This window comes from Eublepharis macularius, chromosome 3 (genome assembly GCF_028583425.1).
Source record: "Eublepharis macularius isolate TG4126 chromosome 3, MPM_Emac_v1.0, whole genome shotgun sequence".
Classification (NCBI taxonomy): Eukaryota; Metazoa; Chordata; class Lepidosauria; order Squamata; family Eublepharidae; genus Eublepharis; species Eublepharis macularius.
Window position 1 is genome coordinate 22,212,391 of NC_072792.1, and position 22,743 is coordinate 22,235,133.

Consider the following 22,743-nt stretch of genomic DNA (forward strand, 5'->3'; position numbering starts at 1 on the left):
TGATAGCTCAGAGGAGATTAGACAGAGGAGACTACACTGTCTCCATTTTTATCATCACAACTGTGTGAGGTGGGTAAGGCTGAAAGGGCTGAAGTTACAAAATGGCACACAGAGCACCACTGTGTGGTATAAACAGAAACTACACAATCACGTGATTAAAAAATCTTGAGATCAAAAGTCTCAAGATAAATCAATAAGAAACCAAAGAGAATTCTTCTTTTGAAAGAGGAAAAAAGAGTAAGAGGAACCAATTGCTATATCTAAAAAAGAAAAAAATTGAAAAATTTGAACAATTTTGAACAAAATTTGAACAAATTTGAATTTCTTTTGTTTTAACTATTTTTGTCTGATTGATGAATCAAGTATTATTTGAAAAGAAATTCCACGCTCTGTAACAATCCTACTGCTCTGTGCCTATATCATATCATTCATGCACAGAACATTGATTCCCCCACATTGTTCTCCGTTCCTACAGCCTTTTCTAATTGGGGTCACGGGACCCATAGTGAGGACCAGTTTGCTTAGCCAATCAACTGAGGGAACTGAAGTGTCCTCAATCGATCAACTGATGAAACTGACAAGCAATTTTTGTCCTTGTTTTTTGTATTCTGTTCCCCGAAAGCCTCTTTGGTTTTTGTTCTACTCATGGTTAGTGGGGTAGCTTGTGTTTAGATCTTCCCTTCACATGTATGCTGTGACTCATGAAATCTCATATTGAAACAAATGTTAATGTGCTTCTAGATTTCTGTTTATAGACAATCATACTAACCATTCATTTAACTAAACCATGACATTTGAACTAAAGCAAAGAGTGGGTCATCACAAGAATAGCCAGTTGGGATTGGCCAGTCACTTCTGAGCAACCAACAGTGCCACTGTAAGTAGATCTACTCAGAATCTTAAAAGTGCCCTGTTGGGTGGGCTGTCTGTTCTGCTGCCGGAGATGCGTGTCTCCTGGGCAGACATGTGGAACAGGCAGTAAGCAGACCACCCGCATGGTGCTTTTCTATCTGCAAAAGCACACTGGGCGGAAAGCAGGGAATGATTTAGCTTCTCCTGCTCTGTGCGCATGCTCAGAAGCCCACCTCCCCACACCGTTTTGAAGGTGAGTGCGGTCACACATCAAATGCGAGTTGGGTCAGGGTTTCCCCTAATCCACCTCACGGTTACCATACCATGTAATAATCAGACCCCTACGGTTACCCCCGATACTTGTCACCAATAGATAATGAAAGGTAGCTTAAATTTGTATAAATTTAGTGATATCTGAAGTTACCTTAAATCTGTAAAATATATATTTTACACAGTCCTCACGCAGCTGTACAATTGGATTTTTAAAATCTTGCTCCAGGAATGTATGTGGGCTGCAGTTCTAGAAAGCAAAATATTAAGAATTTGGACTTTGGGGAAACTTTATTCTTTGAACATAATGAAATCATCAGTATTCCCATGTGCCACACAGGCAGACATAAACACACACATACTACTATTTAGAAAGCCAATGGTCACCATTGCAAATCTTTTTCATAGCAACCCAGGGACCAAGCATAACTGTGAGCCTGCTTCCCTACCTCACTGCTGGGGGGAGAACAATGAGGGGGTCGTTCCAGCTGGCCTCTGTTTCAGACCTACAGTGCAGAGCAACAACGCTCTGAAGTATGTGCCTAGGCGCACACTCTAATCTTTCTGATCACATCTGCATATTAAGAAGTACGGTGCTTGAATTAATTTGCACCTGAGGAATGCCCAGTGATTTGGAAATAACTTTTCTCCATAACATGGCTGCCACACTGAAGACCTCCTGTCCATAGGTCTTGCATGGCCTGCTGTGGAATGGTAAAAACAGTGTCCTCTCTCCAAAGCCCTAGTAAAATGGGTCATTTCTACCCAGGCTATTTGCCCCAGATGCGATGTTGGCCTGCCATTCTCAATTTGGGTGATCTCAAGAGAGCATCAAACCGTAGAGGGGTTGAGCACATAGACTAGGGCCCTTTCCACATGTCCTTAAAGGGATGACCCACTCACCAAACACTGGCAGCTTTCCCCCTTGACTCCAGACGTCTCTGTTTTCAAAACGATTGTAGGATGTTTGGCTTTCATTTTTTCAGCGCTTTTTCTGGGACTGCAGGAAAGTTCGGTCCCAGAAAAGTCGCTGAAAAAATGGAAGCCAGACAGCCTGCAACTGTTTTGAAAATGGAGATGTCTGGAGTCAAGGGGAAAAGGGACTAGCATTCGATGAGTGGGCTGTCCCTTTAAGGATGTGTGCAAATTGTCCTAGTCTATGTGCTCAACCCCTCTACGGTTTGATGCTCTCTTGAGATCTCCCAAATTGAGAATGGCAGGCCAACAGTAACATTAATTAGACCACAGGGAAGTCGTTCACTTTAGGCCGCCATCTCCTCCACAAGCAGAAAGCACCAAGAGTTCTTCATTGTCAATTCTTTATAATTTGTCAGTATTATGGATCTTGGTTTGTCAATCTTACAACACTTAAAACTATCACAATGTGTTGAAGGAGCAGACTGCAAAAGTGTGTGGGAAATAATGAACTAACAGGTAGGCAAGACATTCTGACATATGAGGCAAATTTGATCGATATTCTCTCTGTTTTTTTAATGGTAATGCCAAGTTGCTGCTTTTTTCCAGAGCCCCAAATTTGCCACCTGAGAAACTGCCTAGCTATAACTCAGCCCTGTCTACTGAAATTATATAGTACAGAAAACACCTTCCACCAATTTCCACAATGAAATCAGTTCATCAAGAAACACATACGGAAAACTACAGTTAATGCACGTCTGATTCTATATAATTTTTTTTCCTGTAATGGCTTCTTGGTATATTTGAATGTTTATCTCACAAAAGTGGGATCTGGGTTTCTCAACGCCACAATCTTCTTTTTGTTGTTGTTGTGGGGCAAAATGCAGCTGTGACTGTGGTTTAGATGAACACATAGAGTTTCCCTTAAAGAAAGTCAATGAGTCTACAGAATGAAGACCAACCCCAAAAGGATTAGCTACATAAAGAAACAACTCTATACTGTCGAATGGAGGGATTACCAATTCTATAAGTACAGCAGACAAAGAGTATTAAATCATTCTAAAGAACACAAAAGGCAATGAACGATGCTTTAAAGGTCACAGAAGAAGTAGAAGTTGTTTCTCATATTTCTAGCCATCGGTCATACCTTTGCATCCAACTTCTTAAGAAAAAAAATGAACAAAAACCAGTGACAAGTGCCATTTCTTATTCAAATAATACCTGAAGAAATGGAGGAGGGCAAGGAATATAGAGTTTGAACAGGCTCCTATTAAACAAAACACCAAAGTTCTCTGCCACCCTCTCTTCTTCAGGCATCTGAAACTCATAAAAAAAGGAAATCACGTGTATGACGATGAATGACTGCCACACAGGAACGAGGCCATATTACCTAAAGGCTCAGGGCCAAGCTACAAGTGACGAATGACACTTGAACGGCAAGTGGATTGAGTGGAGCGCAAGTGAACAGGGAGAAATACACTTGCTGTTCAAGTGTCATTCGTCACTTGTAGCTTCGCCCTCAGTGATGCCTCAAAGTTTAATTCCAGGGCCATATTTCCTTGGAGTTGGTATAGGATAGTGACTGAGAGAGTAAGCTACAAACTAAAAAGTCCCCGGATCAAACCTAAGAATTTAAACTTAATAACAATAACAATAACGTTCAATATATATAATATTTGATTTCCATAGCACCCTTCAGGACAACTTAATGCACACTCAGAGCGGTTTAAAAAGTATGTTGCTATTATCCTTCCGACAATTACCCTGTGAGATGGATAGGGCCGAGAGAGCTCTGAGAGAACTGCGTCTGACCCAAGGTCACCCAGCTGGCTTCAAGCAGAGGAGTGGGGAATCAGACCCAGTTCTCTAGATTAGAGTTCTCCTGCTCTTAACCACTACACCAAACTGGCTCTCTGGATCAGGCAAAGGCACAGTCTGGTGTGGTGGCTAGAGTGATAGACTAGGATCTGGGACACCCAGGTTTGAATCCCTGCTCTTCCATGGAAGCTTACCAGATGACCTTGAGCTAGTCACATACTTTCAGCCTAACCTACCTCACAGGGTTGTCGTAAGGAAATAATGTAGGAAAGGAGAAAGATGTAACCTGCTTTGGGTTTCCATTGGAGAGAAAGGTGGGGCATAAATTAAGTAAAAAATATAAAATAAAATAACTCTAATACAGCACGCACAGCAGCCAATCAGATGTCATTGGGAAGCTCACAAACAGAGCAATAAGTCAAAGCCTCCCTCACAGTTTGTTCTGTAGCAACTTGTATTTAAAAGTACACTGACTTTGAATAGGCATTTAGCTGTAATAGTTAATAGTTATTTATAAGAGAAAGGAAAGAATAAATTACATTCTTCCCCACCAGCCCCTTGTGCATGCAAACACATTGCTCTCAATATTTTTGGCGTATCTTATCTCCCTTTCCTTTCCTATCCTATCCTTTCCAGAGCTCCTATGATCAAATGATCCTAAGCAATGATTAATAGAATAATAAATTAATTTCTAAAGGAAAATATGCTAGACAGAAATGTAGCGACCGACAAGGTTCTCTTCGGATCACTATCTAGCATCAGATAGGGAAGTATCTCCCCCTGAAAATTATTAACCGGAGTTAAAAGGTGTAAAATCCAATGATTCCTAAAAACAGTAAAAAGAGGACATTCCAATATTTTATGAGAGCATGGTATCAGTGGTATCAGGTTTATCCTGGCTACAACAACAGAGGCATACTGAATATGAGATGTGATGAAGTCTACCATCCAATACTTCAGAGGGGTTAGCATTCAATTGAGTTAGGGCAAATGGCAAAACATAATATAAAACCATTAAATATCTCTTGTAGACCGGCAAAAACCGAGGAGGTAAAATACAAAAAAATCGAGTAGAGAGAATTCTACAAGCCCATATCACTATAATGCCGCCCCCCCCCAATATTTTTTAAAATGATCAAGAGTTTTCTGAAAATTCCTCCCCATCATACATGCATGACTGCCCCCTAAAACAGACTTTTCTACCCTCCTGGGGAGAGCAGGTACATATGAGGTTCTTAGATACAAGGACAGACTTATTTGCAGCAGTTAATTCCACAGGTCATTTATGCATTGTGTAAAGTATTATTCTCTTTTATTTATTTATTTATTTATTATTTATTTGATTTGATTTATACCCCGTCCTCCCCACAAAGGGGCTCAGGGCGGCTAACAACATTAAAAAATACATTAAAATCACAAAAATATAAAATTAACAAGAATTTTTAAAAAATCATTAAAATAGTCCAGGAGCAGGCTGACAAATATTGGGAGTCCGTATACGGGCATAGCAGATGGCCGAGGGCAACCCAGAAGAAGTGGTGGTCTTAGATGGAAGGAGGAGGACACCCGCTGACACTCAGCCGAAGGCCCGGCAGAACATCTCCGTTTTACAGGCCCTGAGAAACTGTAACGGGTCCCGCAGGGCCCAGATCCCCAGTGGGAGAGCGTTCCACCAGGCCGGGGCCAGGGCAGAAAAAGCCCTAGCCCCGGACTTCTAATTTTGAGGACTTCTAATTTATACTAATATTTTGAAAGAGGAAAATTTGTGCAAACATATAACATTTAGGGGAACACAGCCTGCCTCCAAGATTTTCAGTGCACAGCTATTTAGACTGTAAGCTGATCAGTCATATACTGGGAGTGGATCCTACCCTTGTTCTTAGAGTAGGGTTGCCAGCCGCCAGGTTCCCCTGGGGAAAGTGACTGCTCTGGAGGGTGGAATGTAGAGCAGTATACTCTGCTGAAGTACCGCCCCTTCCCAAGCCCTGCCTTTTCCAGACTTTATCCCCCCAATATCCAGGAATTTCCCATTCCAAAGCTGGCAAGCCTATCTTAGGCATAGGAGAGCCTCTGGGGGATGGCTGGGAACAATCTTCTTGAAGGCACATTTAAGATAGGCAGGAGACTAACCAGTAGGCCCCCTGTTCCCCACTTAGGGTTGCCAGGTCCTTTGACTTCTCTGATGGGAGATTGGGAGCCTGGCACTGACCTCGCTGTGCTCCAGGGTCCTTGCACAGTGCACACATGCTCTTGGCTTACATAATGTCACTTCCAGGAAGTGATGTCATTGCACAGGTCAAAGGGTGGCCTGGGAGTGCTCCCATGCTTGATCAGCCCACTGTGGGGCATGATCCACCTGAAAACGGGCTTGCTGCGGGGCACGTTTCAGCCCAAATCTGGCTGCTGTGGTTGCGGGGCATGCTGTGCTGCTCAGGGGTATGCCATGCTGCCTGGGGGAGGCACCCCGGGGAGTGTACCCCCTGCTGACCAAGTAAGTGGGTGCGGGGTGGGGGTGGGAGCAGGAGATCTCCCACCCCAGATGGGGAAACGGCAGCCCTATCCCTGCTGCTGCTTAACAGGTGATGGTGTGTGTGTGTATGGGGGGGGGGTGAGAACTAAGGGAGCTCTTTGGGATTGCATCAACACACGATGTCACTTTTGTTGAAAAACTGGAAGTGATGCCATTGCACCAGCACAAACTGAGCAATGTTGATTTATTTATTAAAACATTTATAGCCCTCCTTTCTTTCTCACTCGTTTGAAGCTGGATGAAGGCCCCTTGGAGGATGGTTGGACCCACAACACTGACCTGTACCAGATCATGCACCTTGATGGCACTGAACCAATTTTAATTCTGGTAAGAGGCTATTTGAACACAAGTGCATATTTATCTACTGCCCTGGCTTCCCTACTGTTCTCAAATACAGGAGTGAGTTGTGGGAATGCTCGTGTTTTGTAATTTAAATGACACAAGTGTCTCCTATACGTGTTTCCCATGCTACATTTTAATAAACGCCCTTAAGCTATTCCTCATCGTAAGGATGGTTGCAAGAATGAACAGAAGAAAATGGCAGTTAAAGAGCCACTTTACAAGAATGAAATTCCCTTCCAGGTCACTAGGCAGCAATTCAAATATCTGCCTTCTTGTCCTCTGCAAAAAGGCAACCCACTGATATAATTAATTAATTATTATTAATAAAGATGTTTGGCTATTGTATCCGTACAAATACACGGTAGACTGAGTCAATGAACGCACAGTTTGGGTATGACTAGCAGGTTACTCATCAGAGGATTTGCAATGAGCAGAAACTCAGGCAATGAGTCCTGTAATAGTTTCTTTCTCTGAAACAAGACGGTTACTTTTGACTCATTTCTAATTTACATTGCACATGAAGTTTCGCAGCCATTTCATGGTTAGTTTTGAAAGGAGAGGAAAATCTGAAAGCAGAATTCAATACCTGTGATTTATAAATCACAGTTCTGGTTAATTCTCAGCTCATTCTAGCTCAGTTTGTTATTAGAGTTTGCCCTCTAGTGGATCTGATGGTCATATATAAATGCTTCTTGTTGACGCTGAAAGTTGACATGCCTGTCATAGGTACCAATGATTTAATAAAGCCTCTTGTCTACCCTAGCCTCCTCCAGACCCCTGCAAATATGCCCTAAAGACCAGCACCATTGTACATTTCATGAACAAACAAGAGCCTTGCGGTAGGTACCTTAAAATCTAACAAGGTTTTATTAACAGTTTGAGATATGCAGATGACATTATGTTACTGGCAGAAAATAGAGACGCCTTGAAACGACTACTGATGAAGGTTAAAGGAGAAGCCTCCAAAGCAGGATTACAGCCGAACATCAAGAAAACCAAAGTCATGATGACTATAGAGGAATTACACAATTTTAAAGTTGACAATGAAAAAATTGAAATTGTTCAAGATTTTCTATTCCTTGGCTCAATCATCAACCAAAAGGGAGACTGCAATGAAGAAATCAGAAGAAGATTGAGACTTGGATGAGCAGCTGTGAGGGAGCTAGAGAAGATCCTTAAAGATAAAGATGTCTCTCTGGGAACCAAGATCAAGATAATCCAAACTATGGTATTCCCCATTACAATGTATGGATGTGAAAGTTGGACGGTGAAGAAAGCTGACAGGAAGAAAATGGATTCATTTGAAATGTGATGCTAGAGGAGAGTTTTGCGGATGGCCTAAAAGACAAATAAGTGTGTACTAGATCACAGCAAGCCTGAATTCTCCCTAGAAGCTAAAATGACAAAACTGAGGCGATTGTACCCAAAACAGGACCTTGGAAAATGACTGCAGTGGGCAGGCCAGGTGCATAAGGAGCTGGTGGTCTTTCAGGTATATTGGTCCCAAACCATATTGGGCTTAACATTTGCAATGACTGAGAAGTGCCAAGTTTTTCTACGATTACATCATCACACACAAAATCCCTGTAATAATCATTCCTAACTGGACTGTCTTTTCCACACAGGAAAATCCAGTCCTCGTGACTTATTGTCACTGCACACCGACTGTGCAGTTCCAAAGATGTTCGGATATCACCTAAGATAGTTACCACCTACAATGACTAAGGAGATTGTGTTAACCCCGTTTCGTTTCATTTCTCAGCCTGATTTCCCCCCCCCCCAGATAACTGAAATGCAACAATAAAAAACAGTACAGAGAACATAATGATAAAAAAACAACAGAATTAAAACAACCGGCAGAAAAAAAACATTTAAAAATCCAACAGAGAAGCAGTCCTCATAACAAGTCAAAGCCTCTTCTAAACCTTTCTGTTCTGTCACCTCCCCTGGCAGTTATATCAAAAATCTTAAATTGATACTTAAAAAAAATAAAGGAAAATAAAAGTTACTTAATTTGATTAATATAATATAATTAGTAGAATATAATCTATAATATAATCTATTATAGCTAGTAATGAAATTTTCTTAGGATATATTGTGTTATAATTTGAACGTGATGTATAAAAGCTATAAACTTATTGTACTGTAGTGTATTTTTAATAGTCTTTGTAAGAGGTATCTTAACTTTTTTTCATTATAACAATCTTAACTTTTTAAATTATAATAATTATAATATGTATAATATATATATAAAATGAAATATATACATATTCATATAATTTTAAGATTGTTTTAATTAATATTAGCTAATGCTAAATCTTTTTTTCATCTAAGCCAACCTGACTATATAGTTTATTAATTATTCACCATGATTAAGTTTTAAAGACTTCTGCCTAATACCGCTTTTATATCAGGGGAATACAGTGAAATAAAATTCATTCCGGATTTTTTTAAGCTTACCTCTATATTGGTGTATTAGGATATGTGTTTGGATATTTTATTTGAAGTATATGAATTCTAAACAATGTATTTTATCTTGTTTTATGCTCTGATTTTATTATGTATAGCTGGTCTAATGACCGTTACATACATACATACATACATACAGATTCATTGATTTAATAATGATGTTGTGTGTTGTATATCTGAAAACTATATTTCAAATGTTATATTGTCATTGTATTTTGACAGTCCTTATAACACATAATTTTTTTCTTTTTAATTTTTGTTCCCTTTTCCTCTCTTCTTTCTGAACCCCTTGAGCTGTTTTAAAAATAAAAAATACTCAAAAAAATAAAGGGAAATACATCACATATTAGAAAGTGATAATAAACATAACCACAGGAATAGTGACAGGGAACTACAAGAAAGCGGACTTGACTTTCACACAATTTAAGTGAGTTATTGTTGAAGTCCAAAGCTTTTTTTTGATCAACTGATTAATTATATTTCCTTGTGGGCCATTATAAATTCTCATTATCACTAGAACTTGTTGATACAGCTGTGCGTGTCTGTGTGTGAGTGCACATGTGCCATTTTTTTTCCTGTTATGCAGCTAAAACAATTGGGAAAAGATAAAAATACAGGTAGAAAATGCATGAGGCACTGGCCTGGTTCTTACTGAGGCGAAAAGCCTTCACCTGAGCTATACCACTTCATATTGCAGATGTGGGAATCATGTGACTGAATGTTCCAGAAAATTTCCCTGCACATAAAGAAAAAGTTTTCAGAAATAATGATCCTAGTCTTCTCTTTGTCTTCCAGTTTTCTGGTTGGAAGGGATTCTCCCGCGGCCTGGTGGCAGGCCGGGCACGATCAGTTGGGCTGCCTCATCCGGCCACCAAACCTTGGAGGTGGCCACTGAGGGAGTGTGGCCTTTGCCGCACTCGTGGCTCCTCTTGGCCTGGCAGCACGAGGTGGCTGCTGGGCGAGTCTGAGCTGCCCAGTCCTGGCCGTGGCCCGTGATCAGCTGGGCTGCACCCCACTCCCAGAGCCGTGCAGGGTTGGGCCGCAGCCTGGGTTGGGCAGCGAGGCCCCTGCTCCCAGCGGTGGTAGGATGAGGCCGCAGCTGTGGGGAGGTGGACGGTCCCTACGGTGAGTGGTTCTGTCCATGCTCCAGCACCCAGGCACCTGAGCTGGGGAGCCGGGGAGGCTGTGCGGTGGGGTCCTCTCTAGGGTGGGGGGTTTCCATCTTGCCTGTGGGCAGTGCAGCCCAGCAGCCCGTTCTGGCAGAACCCTTGAGCTGCAGGAGGCCATCGGGGTGAGCGGTGAGCAGGGAAGCAATCAGTGAACAACAACTTCCATCAGCCCTGCCCAGATCAACTCTTAGAGCCAAGCTACAAGCCAGACAGGATGCCTACACTTCCCGTTAAAACTTGTGGGAAACTGACACAAGTTCTCCTCGTGTCAGGCATCACTTGTAGCTTGGCTCAGAGTTAGTCAGTGTTTACCTAATATGCCTGTCCAGTTCAGAAACTATTTTTTACAGATGTCTACTCTAAGGAGAAGGTTAAAGATCTTAGTAAAGCTTCTCACCCATCTGAAAATTCAGTTATCAAAAACTCCAGTTACTATAGCTATAAATCACTTCTCACCATCTTTTGCCTCTAAGGGCCAAACTAGAGGCTTGACATTTTCAGCGCAATCCTAAATAGAGTTATGCCAGTCTAAGACCACTGAATTAAATGGGCATAGACTGGCGTAACTCTGTTTAGGATTGTAACATATGGCATTTTTTCTCGAAAATGAGGGTCCAATCCTGATCAGTCCAGTTCGCAGAAAAAAATCTTGTTTAGAACAGGACCCTCATAGCATTTTTAAATGGCTAAATTCTTCTCTAAAATGGTGTTAGTAGCCACGGGTAGCTTGGCCCTAAGTTGGCAACTGGGAGACCAACTGACCCTCCACAGAAGGTCAGATTTTGGCTCCTCTACTTGTTAATCTCTTAACATTTTTTATCAATTCCAGGTACATGCAACCTTACTAAGTAATTTCCAGGAAAGCCCAGTGGCACAACTTTAATCTGCATGAACAGATAAAATGAAGCAACAGCAAGTTTCTGTGATCTGCTGTCTCCTGTTCAAGGGTGCTCATCTTTGCAAACAGGGCTGTCATAACTAATTTAAACCTATCCAATATCATGCACTAATTACCCTGGGTCATACACGGATAATTGACTCACTTTGCTTTGGGCAAAAAAGCAAAGAATAATAAGATATAAATGCAAGATGAGATTAGTTTGTACAACACGTTCGACGTCAACACTGTACGGGTGAGAGTCAGTGTGAACTTTCCAGAAGGCCCCTGAATAATTTTTGCAAATCCATTTTCTTTTAGCAATTGATGCTACAGAATGTGAGGCTTGAGCAACTTGTGAACATTTAATTGGCTCAAACTGAAATAGACAGATAGAGATATCATGGTGGGGAAAACTATAATTTGTTTATTTACTTACATTGTCCTCCATTCCTATATTTTTATCCTCACCACAACTCTGTGGGGTAGGTTAGGTTCAGCCTGTGACTGCCCCAGCTTCCATGGCAGAGCAGTGATTAGAACCCGAGTCTCTCAGAACCTAGTCCGACACTTTAACCACTACACCATGCGGGCGATATGAATATACGGAGATCCTTATTGCTGATCTCTGCCCTGCTTTTAATAGGATTGTTGCAAACAATACATTTAATTTCAAGAAATCTAAGCAAATAAGTAATGTGGTATTCAAGCACAGCTAATTCAAAATGCAACTCCCAACAATAGTTTGGATACGAGCATGTAGATGTACAAACAGATTAGCTTGGAATTAGTTCTCAGTGATTTCAGTGTAATAGCTTTCTTTCAAGGATCTTTAGGACTGCAGTTGATGACTTAAATTGATACATGAAGGTGTTTAAATGGCTCAGACATATCCCAATGATATTTTTTAATAACCTTTTGGCAAACTCCTATGAAGATCTGGATTGAAGATAAATGTGTAAGCGTAGCTAATGGGGGTCAAATTTGATGGCAATGCATATATTTCGCCCTGTGGAAAAAGGGGTGTTCCTAAGAAGCCTGCATGAGTAATTGGTAATATTGGGCCTCTTAAAAGCAGCGAAGCCTTTGTTCTTACGCCGCCATGAGAAGCCGTTACAACCCACAGGCCTAACTACCAGTTGGCTCATGTTTGATTTCTTATCGCCAGTTTGGCCACAGGGAGTTCATAACCTCTCTTTGGTTTTGTAAGACAGGGTGGGGCGAACCTCCGCAGAGAGATGCTGGGAGCACTGGCACCTTGTACAGCCTATGGGCTCCTCACCCTTTGTTGGCACGATGCCTACCTCATCCTGCCCAAAATACACATGAGAACAAAAGATCATCAGCAGGGCAGAGGTGATAAATACTGCGAAGAGAAAGAGCAATGATCTTCATACTATATTCTGGAGAGTCCAGGGGTTTCTTGGAAGGTTCTCTGGGGGTTCCTAATTACAAGACAACTTGGAAGAAAGCATGGCTAATGATAGACAAGAATGCCCCCATTTATCAATCTTCCCTTGGAACACGCAGCACCAAGACAGAGTTGACTGCTTTCTTGGGTTCACTTTCCGTTCATGCAGGGCCTACTGTGAAGCCTGATGCATCTTAAGGGGCTTGATGTTATAAGAGGAAGTCCTAGGTCACTCAGTCGCTGGGGTATCAAACCTTGGTGAGCACGCACACGCATTTGGGATTTTGAGAAAGCATGTTGGAGGGCACCACAAAACAGCACCACCCTGCATGGTTGGTTATCACAAATGGCGGCCATAGAGGTGGCACCCATTACATCACATTGGGAGGTTCCAAGGCAAGTATCTTCCTGTGACAGAGGCTACAGCTTCTTTATGGATGCAAAGGCCTCCAAGGTGCTTCCAAAGCACCTCCAAGGAGGTGGAGGAATGCCAGTTATCGGCTCTTTTGTTTGAGGAAGAGATGCTGTCAGGTTTCAGGGGGAGGCTCCAAAGCCCAGAACCGAAGAGAAGTCTACCATCAAGCCAATGGAGCATGGCCATGACATGTCTGCCTGGAATGCTAGGGAGTGATCTGAATTTCCTTGCTATTTTTGTTCCACCTGGATTTTATGCCCAAGACTCAAGAAACTAGTGGGCGCCAGGAAACGCATCAACGGGTGCCATGGCACACTCAGGTACCCCAGTGCAGGAGACTGTTGCTCTACAAGAATTCTTTGTGATGCATAAGAGGTTTTATGGGAAATGAACAAGACCCCATGGGGAGGGTCCCCCAGTGTCAGTAAGTTTGAAAGCCACTGGCTTAAAGAAAACACCATCTAGTTGGGCCAAGCTCTGGTTGAAAAGGGATTCAGAGCAAGAGACGGAAGCATTGGAAAGAGGAAAATCTGCTCACAAGCTTTTATTTGCATGTTTTATTTCGCCTCTGTAAGGATCTACCAAGTAACTCTCAAAAAGACTTCACTGCAGGAGTTCAAGAACTTTATTGATAAGCTGCCAGTGTCAGGATCTTACTCCATCTTTGCCAGGAATGACATTTTTCTACAAGCACAAGACATATATAGGATTCTAAGCGTGGGTGAATCCCCAAATTCTCACCCCCGTAAGAGGGAAGGCATCTAGGTGGGAATAAGTAGAGCTGATGTATGAGGAGTTTCAAGGTCAGGATGCAAGCATCTCTTCCCAGGCTAAGGAGAGAGGAGTCTAGAAGAACATACAGATAACAGTAGAGGCAGCCCCTCCCTTGCATACTTTCACACCACAGTCAAGAAATAGTGTCAGCCTTCAGTTACACCCATAGCATTAGAGCACAAACATTACACAGGGTCTTGTTGGGTATGTCAGGTGATGCTAAGTCCCACCTGACATCCACATACTTTAATGAATGGCAAAATCAAAAAGAGTCCAGTAGCACCTTTAAGACTAACCAATTTTATTGTAGCATAAGCTTTCGAGAATCAAGTTCTCTTCGTCAGATGCCTGATACAGATACTGGCCAAATACAGAAGAGCAGGAGAGAGAAGAGAGGCGGCAATTAGGGGGGGAGGAGGAGGGAGCAATCAAAACATTCCTTTGCTAGTATATGTAAACATCTCCTTTTGGTGTGTGTATCAGTTGGCTTCAAAGGAGTTTGCCCTGTTAGTTTGTAGCAGCCAGGATTTGTCCTCCCCTGCCCCCATCTCCCTTCTTGCCATATGTTTTTGGGGGTTTTGTGGAAGGAGGTCTTTAATAGAGGCCGCATATAAAGTCTTGAAATAAATAATAAAGAATGCCCAATTTGGCCTGATATACAAAACTTTAACTCTAGGAAAATTCCTTTCACGTTATCCATGCTACTGGGGAGGGGAGAAAACTTGCCTGGCATGCAGCAATTTCCATCATGGAATAGCCCACTCAGTACCATCTGGGACCCATCCAGACTTCACTAAGATGAAGTCTGGTATGTTCAGGCGATATGCTCAGACTCCAGACTGGGGCTGATTCCGCACACGTTGGATAATGCACTTTCAATGCACTTTATCAATCATTTGAGGTGGATTTTTTGTTCCGCGCACAAAAAAATCCGTTCCAAATGATGTATAAAGAGGATTGGAAGTGCATTATCCAATGTGTGCAGAATCACTCAGAGTCCGGACCTGTGCCATTAAAATCATTCCTATGGCCTGGATCCCACCTAACGTTTCTACAGGTGGAACAGAGGACAATATTTGCTGATTGCCTCTTCCCTTGGCAAACCTCCAATTCCCCTTGGAAATCCTTCTATCTGTGGAGATTTTTGATGGGATCCAAGCCTATGTGTAAAACTTAAACTGACGCCATTGACTTAAATAAAATATAAGTGCCATTTCTTTTGAGGACTTAGCCGCCCTCTCTACCTTCACTGAAACGTGCACTGAATCGAGAGGAACATCTTTGACTCTAGGATCACACGGGATTAGCCACAGAAGCCTATTGTGTAAAAGCCTGGAACCACCTCTGACTTTCTGAGCTACATGTTGAAAATAATTATGGATCCCTAAAAAAGTGAATTGCACCTTTTCGTGATGTCAACCAATACCTGTTTCCTAAGAGCCGGGGTCGCCACTGGTGTAGACGTTATGTTCAGTCTCAACAAAGATCTCACCTGTGTGCGTCCTCCGGTGAGCCTTCAGGTGGGAACTTTTTGTGTACACCTTGTTGCATCCCTCAAAGTCGCACCTGTGGATGCGGCGCTTTCTCGAGTCAGGTGACTCAGACCTTCTCTGGCGTCTTGTGCTCTCAATGCTGAATGGTGAAATTGAACTGCAAAGAGGTAAGAAAAGTGAAGGGTTAAAGCATGGTCAAGGAGCGGAATGGGAAGAGATAGCGCAGTTTTAAATTTAAGAAACAGACCAAGGCCGCCCAGTCCAAAGGGCCAACTTCCCCTTTTCTCAACATGTCTGTATTCATCAAAGAAAGAAAGCACATTTTTTTTGAAGCTAGGCATGGATGTAGGGGAACTGCTAAAGTTGGTGCTCTAGGAAACGTTCTACTATGTCATGGCCCTCTAGGAAGTCCCTATTTACTGACTTGGCTACTACCAGAGAGGACTTAGAGATTCATGAGTAGGGTTTGGATGCATACTGTGAGAACAGGAACAGAGAAAAGAAATCATAATGCAGGGGGTCACGAGAGCTTTGAGTAATGAAAAATATCCTGAGGTACATCTTCCCACCCAGGCATATTACCAGTTTTTTTCTGTCCTAATACCTGAAAATCAACTAGGAAGAGCACGGAAATGACGCTAGGGGCTAAGAAGCATTGAAGAAAATCCTATCCAATATCCCAGTATCCATGTGATAATGGCCTGCTCTGGAGGGCCATCAGAGCTCACACTTGAGCCTCTTGCTGAAGCAACGGCATAGTTTTAAATCTCAACTGGCATTTAAGCAACAGGGAATCCTGTAAAATGCAGTTATGTTTGCAGAGGCAGAGAAGATTCACGAAAAGCCGAGTGCAATAATTTTGAGTTTTAAAATCGAGATCAGGAGTTTGAGAAGAGGGGACGTAACGTAAGAGATAAAGGAAAGCACGAAAAATAACTACCAGAAAGAAACGCAATGAAAGGCGATTCTGTTTCAGAAAGACATGCCTGTTCATGCACGAGAAATCACTGCGCTTGAAAGAAATGACAAGGTTGCCTCCTCGCTCTCAGGCTGAAATTAGATGTTACAGAAATTGCAGGCCTCCGGCTGAAAGCAGTAGCTCTGTCCCTCACCCACATCCAAAAGGCCTTCCTCCAGGCTAAGGAGACTTCCCCCAATTCAAGTGGAGCCAAAACCTGGAGTAAAGGCCACAAACACTGCCCAGTGGAGTGAGGGAGGGGTGGTACCCATCCCACGACTGGCAAATGAAAAATGTTGTACTTATGCACTGAGTCTCTTCACGCCCGCTCCACGTAGTGGAGTGATAATTGTGCAGGTAGGCAAGCTCACAATATGACGATTTCATCTCTTGTCATTTATAAGATAACAACAACAACATTCGATTTATATACTGCCCTTCAGGACAACATAACATCCACTCAGAGCAGTTTACAAAGTACGTTACTATTATTCCCACAACAGTAATCACCCTGTGAGGTGGTTGGGGCTGAGAGAGCTCTGAGAGAGCTGTGACTGACCCAAGGTCACCCAGCTGGCTTCAAGCGGAGGAGTGGGGAATCGAACGCTGCTCTTAACCACAACACCAAACTGGCTCTCCAGATGATACAAACTTTTATTTACTTCATTTATACCCCACCATCCTCCTCAGTAAGGAAGCCAAAGCACCTTGTATCGTTCTCTTCTCCTCCATTTTATCCTCATCACAGCCCTGTGAGGTAGGTCAGGCTGAGAGTGTGTGACTGGCCCAAGGTCACCCAGGGACCTTCCATGGCAGATGGGGAAATTCACACCTGGGTCTCCCAGATCCTAATCTGAGACTTTGATTTTATCTGGTTTCAGCCATGCTCCAGTCAGATTTGTCTGATCAATCTACTTGTTTTAGGAACAAGTTAACTAGATTTTAATTCTGAGGATCTCCTTCCACTTATAAGCAATACCTATTTTGGTAATGAGAGAGAGAGAGAGAGAGAGAGAGAGAGAGAGAGAGAGAGAGAGAGAAGTACTTCAAGATTGCCTCGCTTTTTACTTTCCACTTTAGCTAGTCTAATAGTATATTTTAAGGATTAAATAGTAAATAATATCCTACGATTCCCTTTACAGTTGATATCACTTCCGACTTCCCCCCTCAAAGGCTTCGTCTTTCACACACTACCACATAAAGATGCTTATGCTCTCTGCATTGTGTTCCCCGTTTCTTCCAGCAAGACTCAGAAAAACCCTTTCTATCCTTCCCACTGGGCTGCCATCTATGTAAGACTTCGAAAAGGGCCACAGATCCAGGTTAATGTGACATCTCATTCATCCGCTGAAATCACAGTGACTTGGGAGAACTCAGCACTGGCTGGTTTGTGTTTACTTCATGATGCTGCTGATATTTTGTACTTTGTATGTCCCTGGGTGTCTGGACTGGTGTGGTCAGCAGGTGACCTCTGGTATGAGAGAAGGGAAGCCACAGAGTTGACTGTGATTTGAAGATCCTCTTTTATAAGCACAGAGTGGGGTTTTGCTATTGATCTTTTGATCTTAAAGCTTATTATTTATATTTTTAATCTTTGGGACACATGGTCGTAATTCATCTTTGTATTCATCTTTGCATTCATCTTTGCCTTCATCTTTGCATTCATAATTCATATTGTATTACTACTAACAGGGCTTTTTTTCAGCTGGAATGCGGTGGAACGGAGTTCCGGAACCTCTTGAAAATGGTCACATGGCTGGTGGCCCCGCCCCCTGATTTCCAGACAGGGGGGAGTTCCCTGATCTCCAGACAGGGAACTCCCCTCTGTCTGGAGATCAGGGGGCGGGGCCACCAGCCACGTGACCATTTTCTCCGAGGGCAACCCAGTGAGTTCCACCACCTCTTTTCCCAGAAAAAAGCCCTAACTACTAATAAACAAGGCCATATGCTCAGCCGCAGCTGGAAAAAAGACGGCAGCCATGAAAAGAAAATTCAGTTTCTACACCTGCACCTCTGTAAACCAGGTTTCTCCATCCTTTTGATTCCTGGGACATGGGTTGTTTCAGGACTAAAATTAGAGGCACACTTCATTCTTACACTCAAGGCTACCTTTTGGAATCAAGGGAAAGCATCCTCTTTGCAAATGGGTTTACATCACAGCTTAGTTAAAAAACACTCTTAATGTGCTGTTTTCCTCGTTGACTCTTAGGGCCAATTCACATGCACATGTAAGATTCCTCAACAAGACAAGGTGTCTTTTCAGGTTTGGAAAATAGCACAAGGGGAAGGCTTATGCCCTTGCCTGAAAGTCCTCATGGCTATGGGGGAACACAAAGACTTTGATACGCATGCACTGCCCCTCAGCATTCAAGGACGGGTGTTTTCTGGGCAACAGTGATGCTTCCAAGATCCCCTCATGCCTGCCAACTGGAATATGGCTTGTGTGTGTGTCTATGTGCTGTCAAGTTGCTTCCGACCTGTGGCGACCCTATGAATGAAAGACCTCCAAAATATCCTGTCTTTTGGTGCTATACCTCTGAAGATGCCAGCCACAGCTGTAGAAACGTGTAGAAACGTCAGGAACTACAATGCCAAGACCACGGCAATACAGTCCGGATAACCCACAACAACCATCGTTCTCCGGCCGTGAAAGCCTTCGACAATATATCCTGTCATTAATGGACTTGCCCAGATCAAACTGTAGGACATGGCTTCTTTTATTGAGTCAAGCCATCTCATTAGATCTTCTTCTTTTCCTGCTGCCTTCCACTTTTCCTAGTATTATTGACTTTTCCAGAGAATCTTGCCTTTTCATTATGTGACCAAAGTACAATAGCCTCAGTTTTGTCATTTTTTAAAATATATTTTTTTATTTGTTTTAGTTCCATCTTGCTCTGATAACAAAGCTGAGCAAAAATCTTACATTCTTTGGATATATGTTATATATCATACATTTCATTTCATCTCTACAAGTTCCATCATAATTATATTATTCTCTACTAAGCTATTATCACTATAAGTCTGCTTTCTTTAATTCTAATACTTCTTTACCCTCCTCATTCATTTGATTGTGTTTTGCTAACGTATAGTTGTGTCTCTATTTTATACTTCCGTTTAACCCATCTATAAAACGGGGACAGTTTTGTCATTTTAGCTTCTAGGGAGAATTCAGGCTTGATTTGATCTAGTACCCGACTTATTGGGCTTTTTTCCTGTCCAGGGTATCTGCAAACTCTCCTCCAGCACCACGTTTCAAACAAATCAGCTGTCCAACTTCCACATCCATGCATAGTAATGGAGAATACCATAGACTGGATTATCTTGATCTTGGTCCCCAGAAAGACATCCTTATCTTTAAGGATCTTTTCTAGTTCCCTCACAGCTGCTCTTCCAAGTCTCAGTCTTCTTCCGATTTCTTGGTTGCAGTAGACCCTTTTGGATGATGATTGAGTCAAGGAATCGAAATAGATATTTTCTATTCCCTAGAATATGGCTTGCATCAAGGAAACCCAGGGTGCTTTTTCTTCTTCCATACATTGACTGATGGAAGGTTGTGCAAGGCTTCCCCACTCTGACAGGCACAGAACGGTGGGTGCATCCAACAGACTGAAAGCACGCATTGTAGCGTACAGCTTGGGAATCACTGTCTTAAATTAACAGCTGTTGCATAAAAATGAAAATTTACTATCAACCACTAGGTGGCAATAGAGCTCTTTAGAATGGGCTGCAGCCCACTTGAGATACAAAAAGGGAATGCAGGTAGATAGATTAAAAAACAATGTTATCTTAACAGTTTTCTTTCCGAAAGGACTTCCGCTTTTCTTTTTTTGTGCAGTGTTTGAAAGAAGGTACAGTTTGGCCTACAGGGCTCCTGCTTAGCACACTATAAACCACGCCAATTAAAAACCGTGGTGTTCACCCGCAGCAAAATATTACTTATGCTATGACTTTGACTCGTTTTCTAAGAATTGATTATAAATGGAAATAAATAAAAAACAGCAGAAGGGAAGAGCTTGGGGGCTTTTTCAAGCAAACAGATTGTTTTTGGATAATAACTTTCGTATATAACCCTCCTCTCTGCTTCCTAGCCTTTCTTTTTCAGTTAAAAAGAAACTTTTCTGTTTCTTTTCTTCTTAAACAAAATATTATGAACAACTACATTATGGACCAGTTAATCCAGGATCCTGGTTTGATGGCTACACCATTACATGTAAAAACTTTGTACATGTACAAACATGTACATTACATGTACAAATGGTACAGACTCCATCGTTACATGTACAGACTTTAGAAAACTCACTATATGAGCAGCGTCTAATTGCACAGGGAATGTATCCACCCAGACTCTGGCCCATGTGAAAGTTATTACGCCTGGAGTGAAATCCTAAGCAGAGCTGCTCCAGTCTAAGCCCTTTGAAATCAATGGGCTTAGGCTAAAGTAACTCTGCTTAGGATTTCACTGCTAGGCTGTTCAACCTCTAGGTGGAACCTGGAGCTCTTTCAGAACTCTAACCGATTTCTCCCTGGAGAAAATGGCAGCTTTGGAGTCTCTCTGGCACAACATCCCTGCCGAGTTCCCTCCCTTCTGCAAACTCCTCTCCTTTGTCCACAAATTTCCAGGATAGGAGTGCCATTCTCGTTGAGGGGAGGGGAGGTGCACTCCCCAGGGCACTCCCCCTGGGATAACATGGTCCGCCCCCACACTCCCAGCAGCCCAAATTGCACCCCACAGTGCTCTGCAGCGGGCCTGTTTCGGGCTGAATTAAGCCCATAAGGGAACGCAGGGATCATCCTTTGACCTGTGGGCCGCCCTTTGACCCGTGCAATGATGTCACTTCCCAGAAGTGATGTCATCGCACAAGCCAGGAGTGCAGGCGAGAGAGAATCCATCGAGGCAGCCAGGCTCCCAATCTCCTGCTAGGGGAAACAAGGCACCTGGCAACCCTACTCCAGGAGGCTCCATTGCTGGAGTTGGCAACACTAATAGCTGACATGGACAGAAAGAAGTCCAAGGTTTGCTCCCCCACTAGCCTCTGTACACCAGGGCCATTTTAAACCAAGAAGCAAGCGCTGCAAACCTCTCTCTTTGCAGACTGAAATGAAATGGGTTTCAGGCTGGCTGGAAATGGGACGTTTTTGGGAATGACATAGTTACTACGGTTCCTCACTGAGATATAACAGCATGACTGGCCTTGTTATTAACAATCTATGATTTCTTGGGGATGGGGGGAAGGAAGCAAACGAGCTTCCATCATGCTGCTTAGCAAAACCAGCGGAGAAAAATTTCACAGGCAGAAATTTATCGCTGCAATCATAATAAGATCCTGAGCACTATACTCTCCGAGCCTCATGTTCATCGATCTTGATATACTGGGTAACGTACAGCCATCTGGTACAAATTCTCACTGATGTATGTGCCCAAAATGCAGAGGATCGAAATAAAAACCAGCTCTTCAGGCAGCGTAGATGGTACATCCAAGGTTATAAATTCTCTCACTGGAGGCTATGCAATGTATTTACGGCTCCTGCTTTGCCTCCGAGATCCTGGAACTGCAACGCTCCAAAGCCAGAAGGCACATCGTCAGTTTTGTTGTCCTGTTTCCTGCAGTGAAGCGGGGATGGAACCATAGCCTGGGGTCAATGACTGCATTTCCTGCAGTGCAGCAAGAGACAGAGTTACAAAGCGGGCAGATCAATCCAACCCTGGACAGAGGCAGGATTTCCCCACCCCTAAAGCCATTCTTCAGAGCACCTCATCCTGTTTCTTTCTTTTCTACAAAAGAGAAAAAAGGAGGTCCCAGAAAGGTACACAACGGGGTAGCCAACACGGCAAGGCATACAATAATTTGGATTCTTGCAGGCCAGCCTCGGCCTGGCTGCCTACCACCCGCCAATGAGTCCTCTTCTGAAGACGAGGGGCCGGGGGAGCCAGCAGAACCAGCAGCAGAGCAGGCTGCGGAGCCAGAGGAGCTCTCATGGGAGTGACAGCAGGGCAGCCGGGGACCGAAGAAGAAGCTGTTGGGGATGAGGGTTCGTGCAGAGAGGAGAAGAAGAGGGCCTCAGGGAAACCTGAGCCTCCCAAGTCAGCCTCCAGGTGGAGGGACCGGGCGAGGGAGACCATTTGGGAAAGACGGAGAAGTGCTCACCTCCGAGCATGGCGCTGGACGGGGCTGCCCTCTGAGAGCGAGGCGCGGCTATCCGAGGGAGAGGAAAACCTGACCCTCGCTCCCTTAACCAGGAATGAGCGTAAAAGGGAGACACTGTGCAAGGCTCAGAGTGGAAGCAACATAGCTCGCCACTCCCTGCAATCTGAGCCTAGCGCCTGGAAGTCCGTGCTCTTGCTGTGTACCTTGCCTCTTCTGGATTGAACCTTCGGACTCTGACCTCGGCTTAGGGCCAAGCTACACATGACAAATGACACTTGAACGGCAAGTGGATTGAGTGGAGGGC

The 22,743-nt window shown here is 43.3% G+C and overlaps 1 protein-coding gene across 1 annotated transcript in view; it reads right to left on the minus strand.

The window, feature by feature from the left end:
- The window catches only part of KLF12 (KLF transcription factor 12), a 312,002-nt gene that overhangs the window by 21,560 nt on the left and 267,699 nt on the right, over window positions 1-22,743 (minus strand). The window contains exon 8 of the mRNA XM_054973520.1: window positions 15,335-15,492. Coding sequence (XP_054829495.1) covers window positions 15,335-15,492 — 158 coding nt within the window. The remainder of the gene's footprint in view (window positions 1-15,334; window positions 15,493-22,743) is intronic.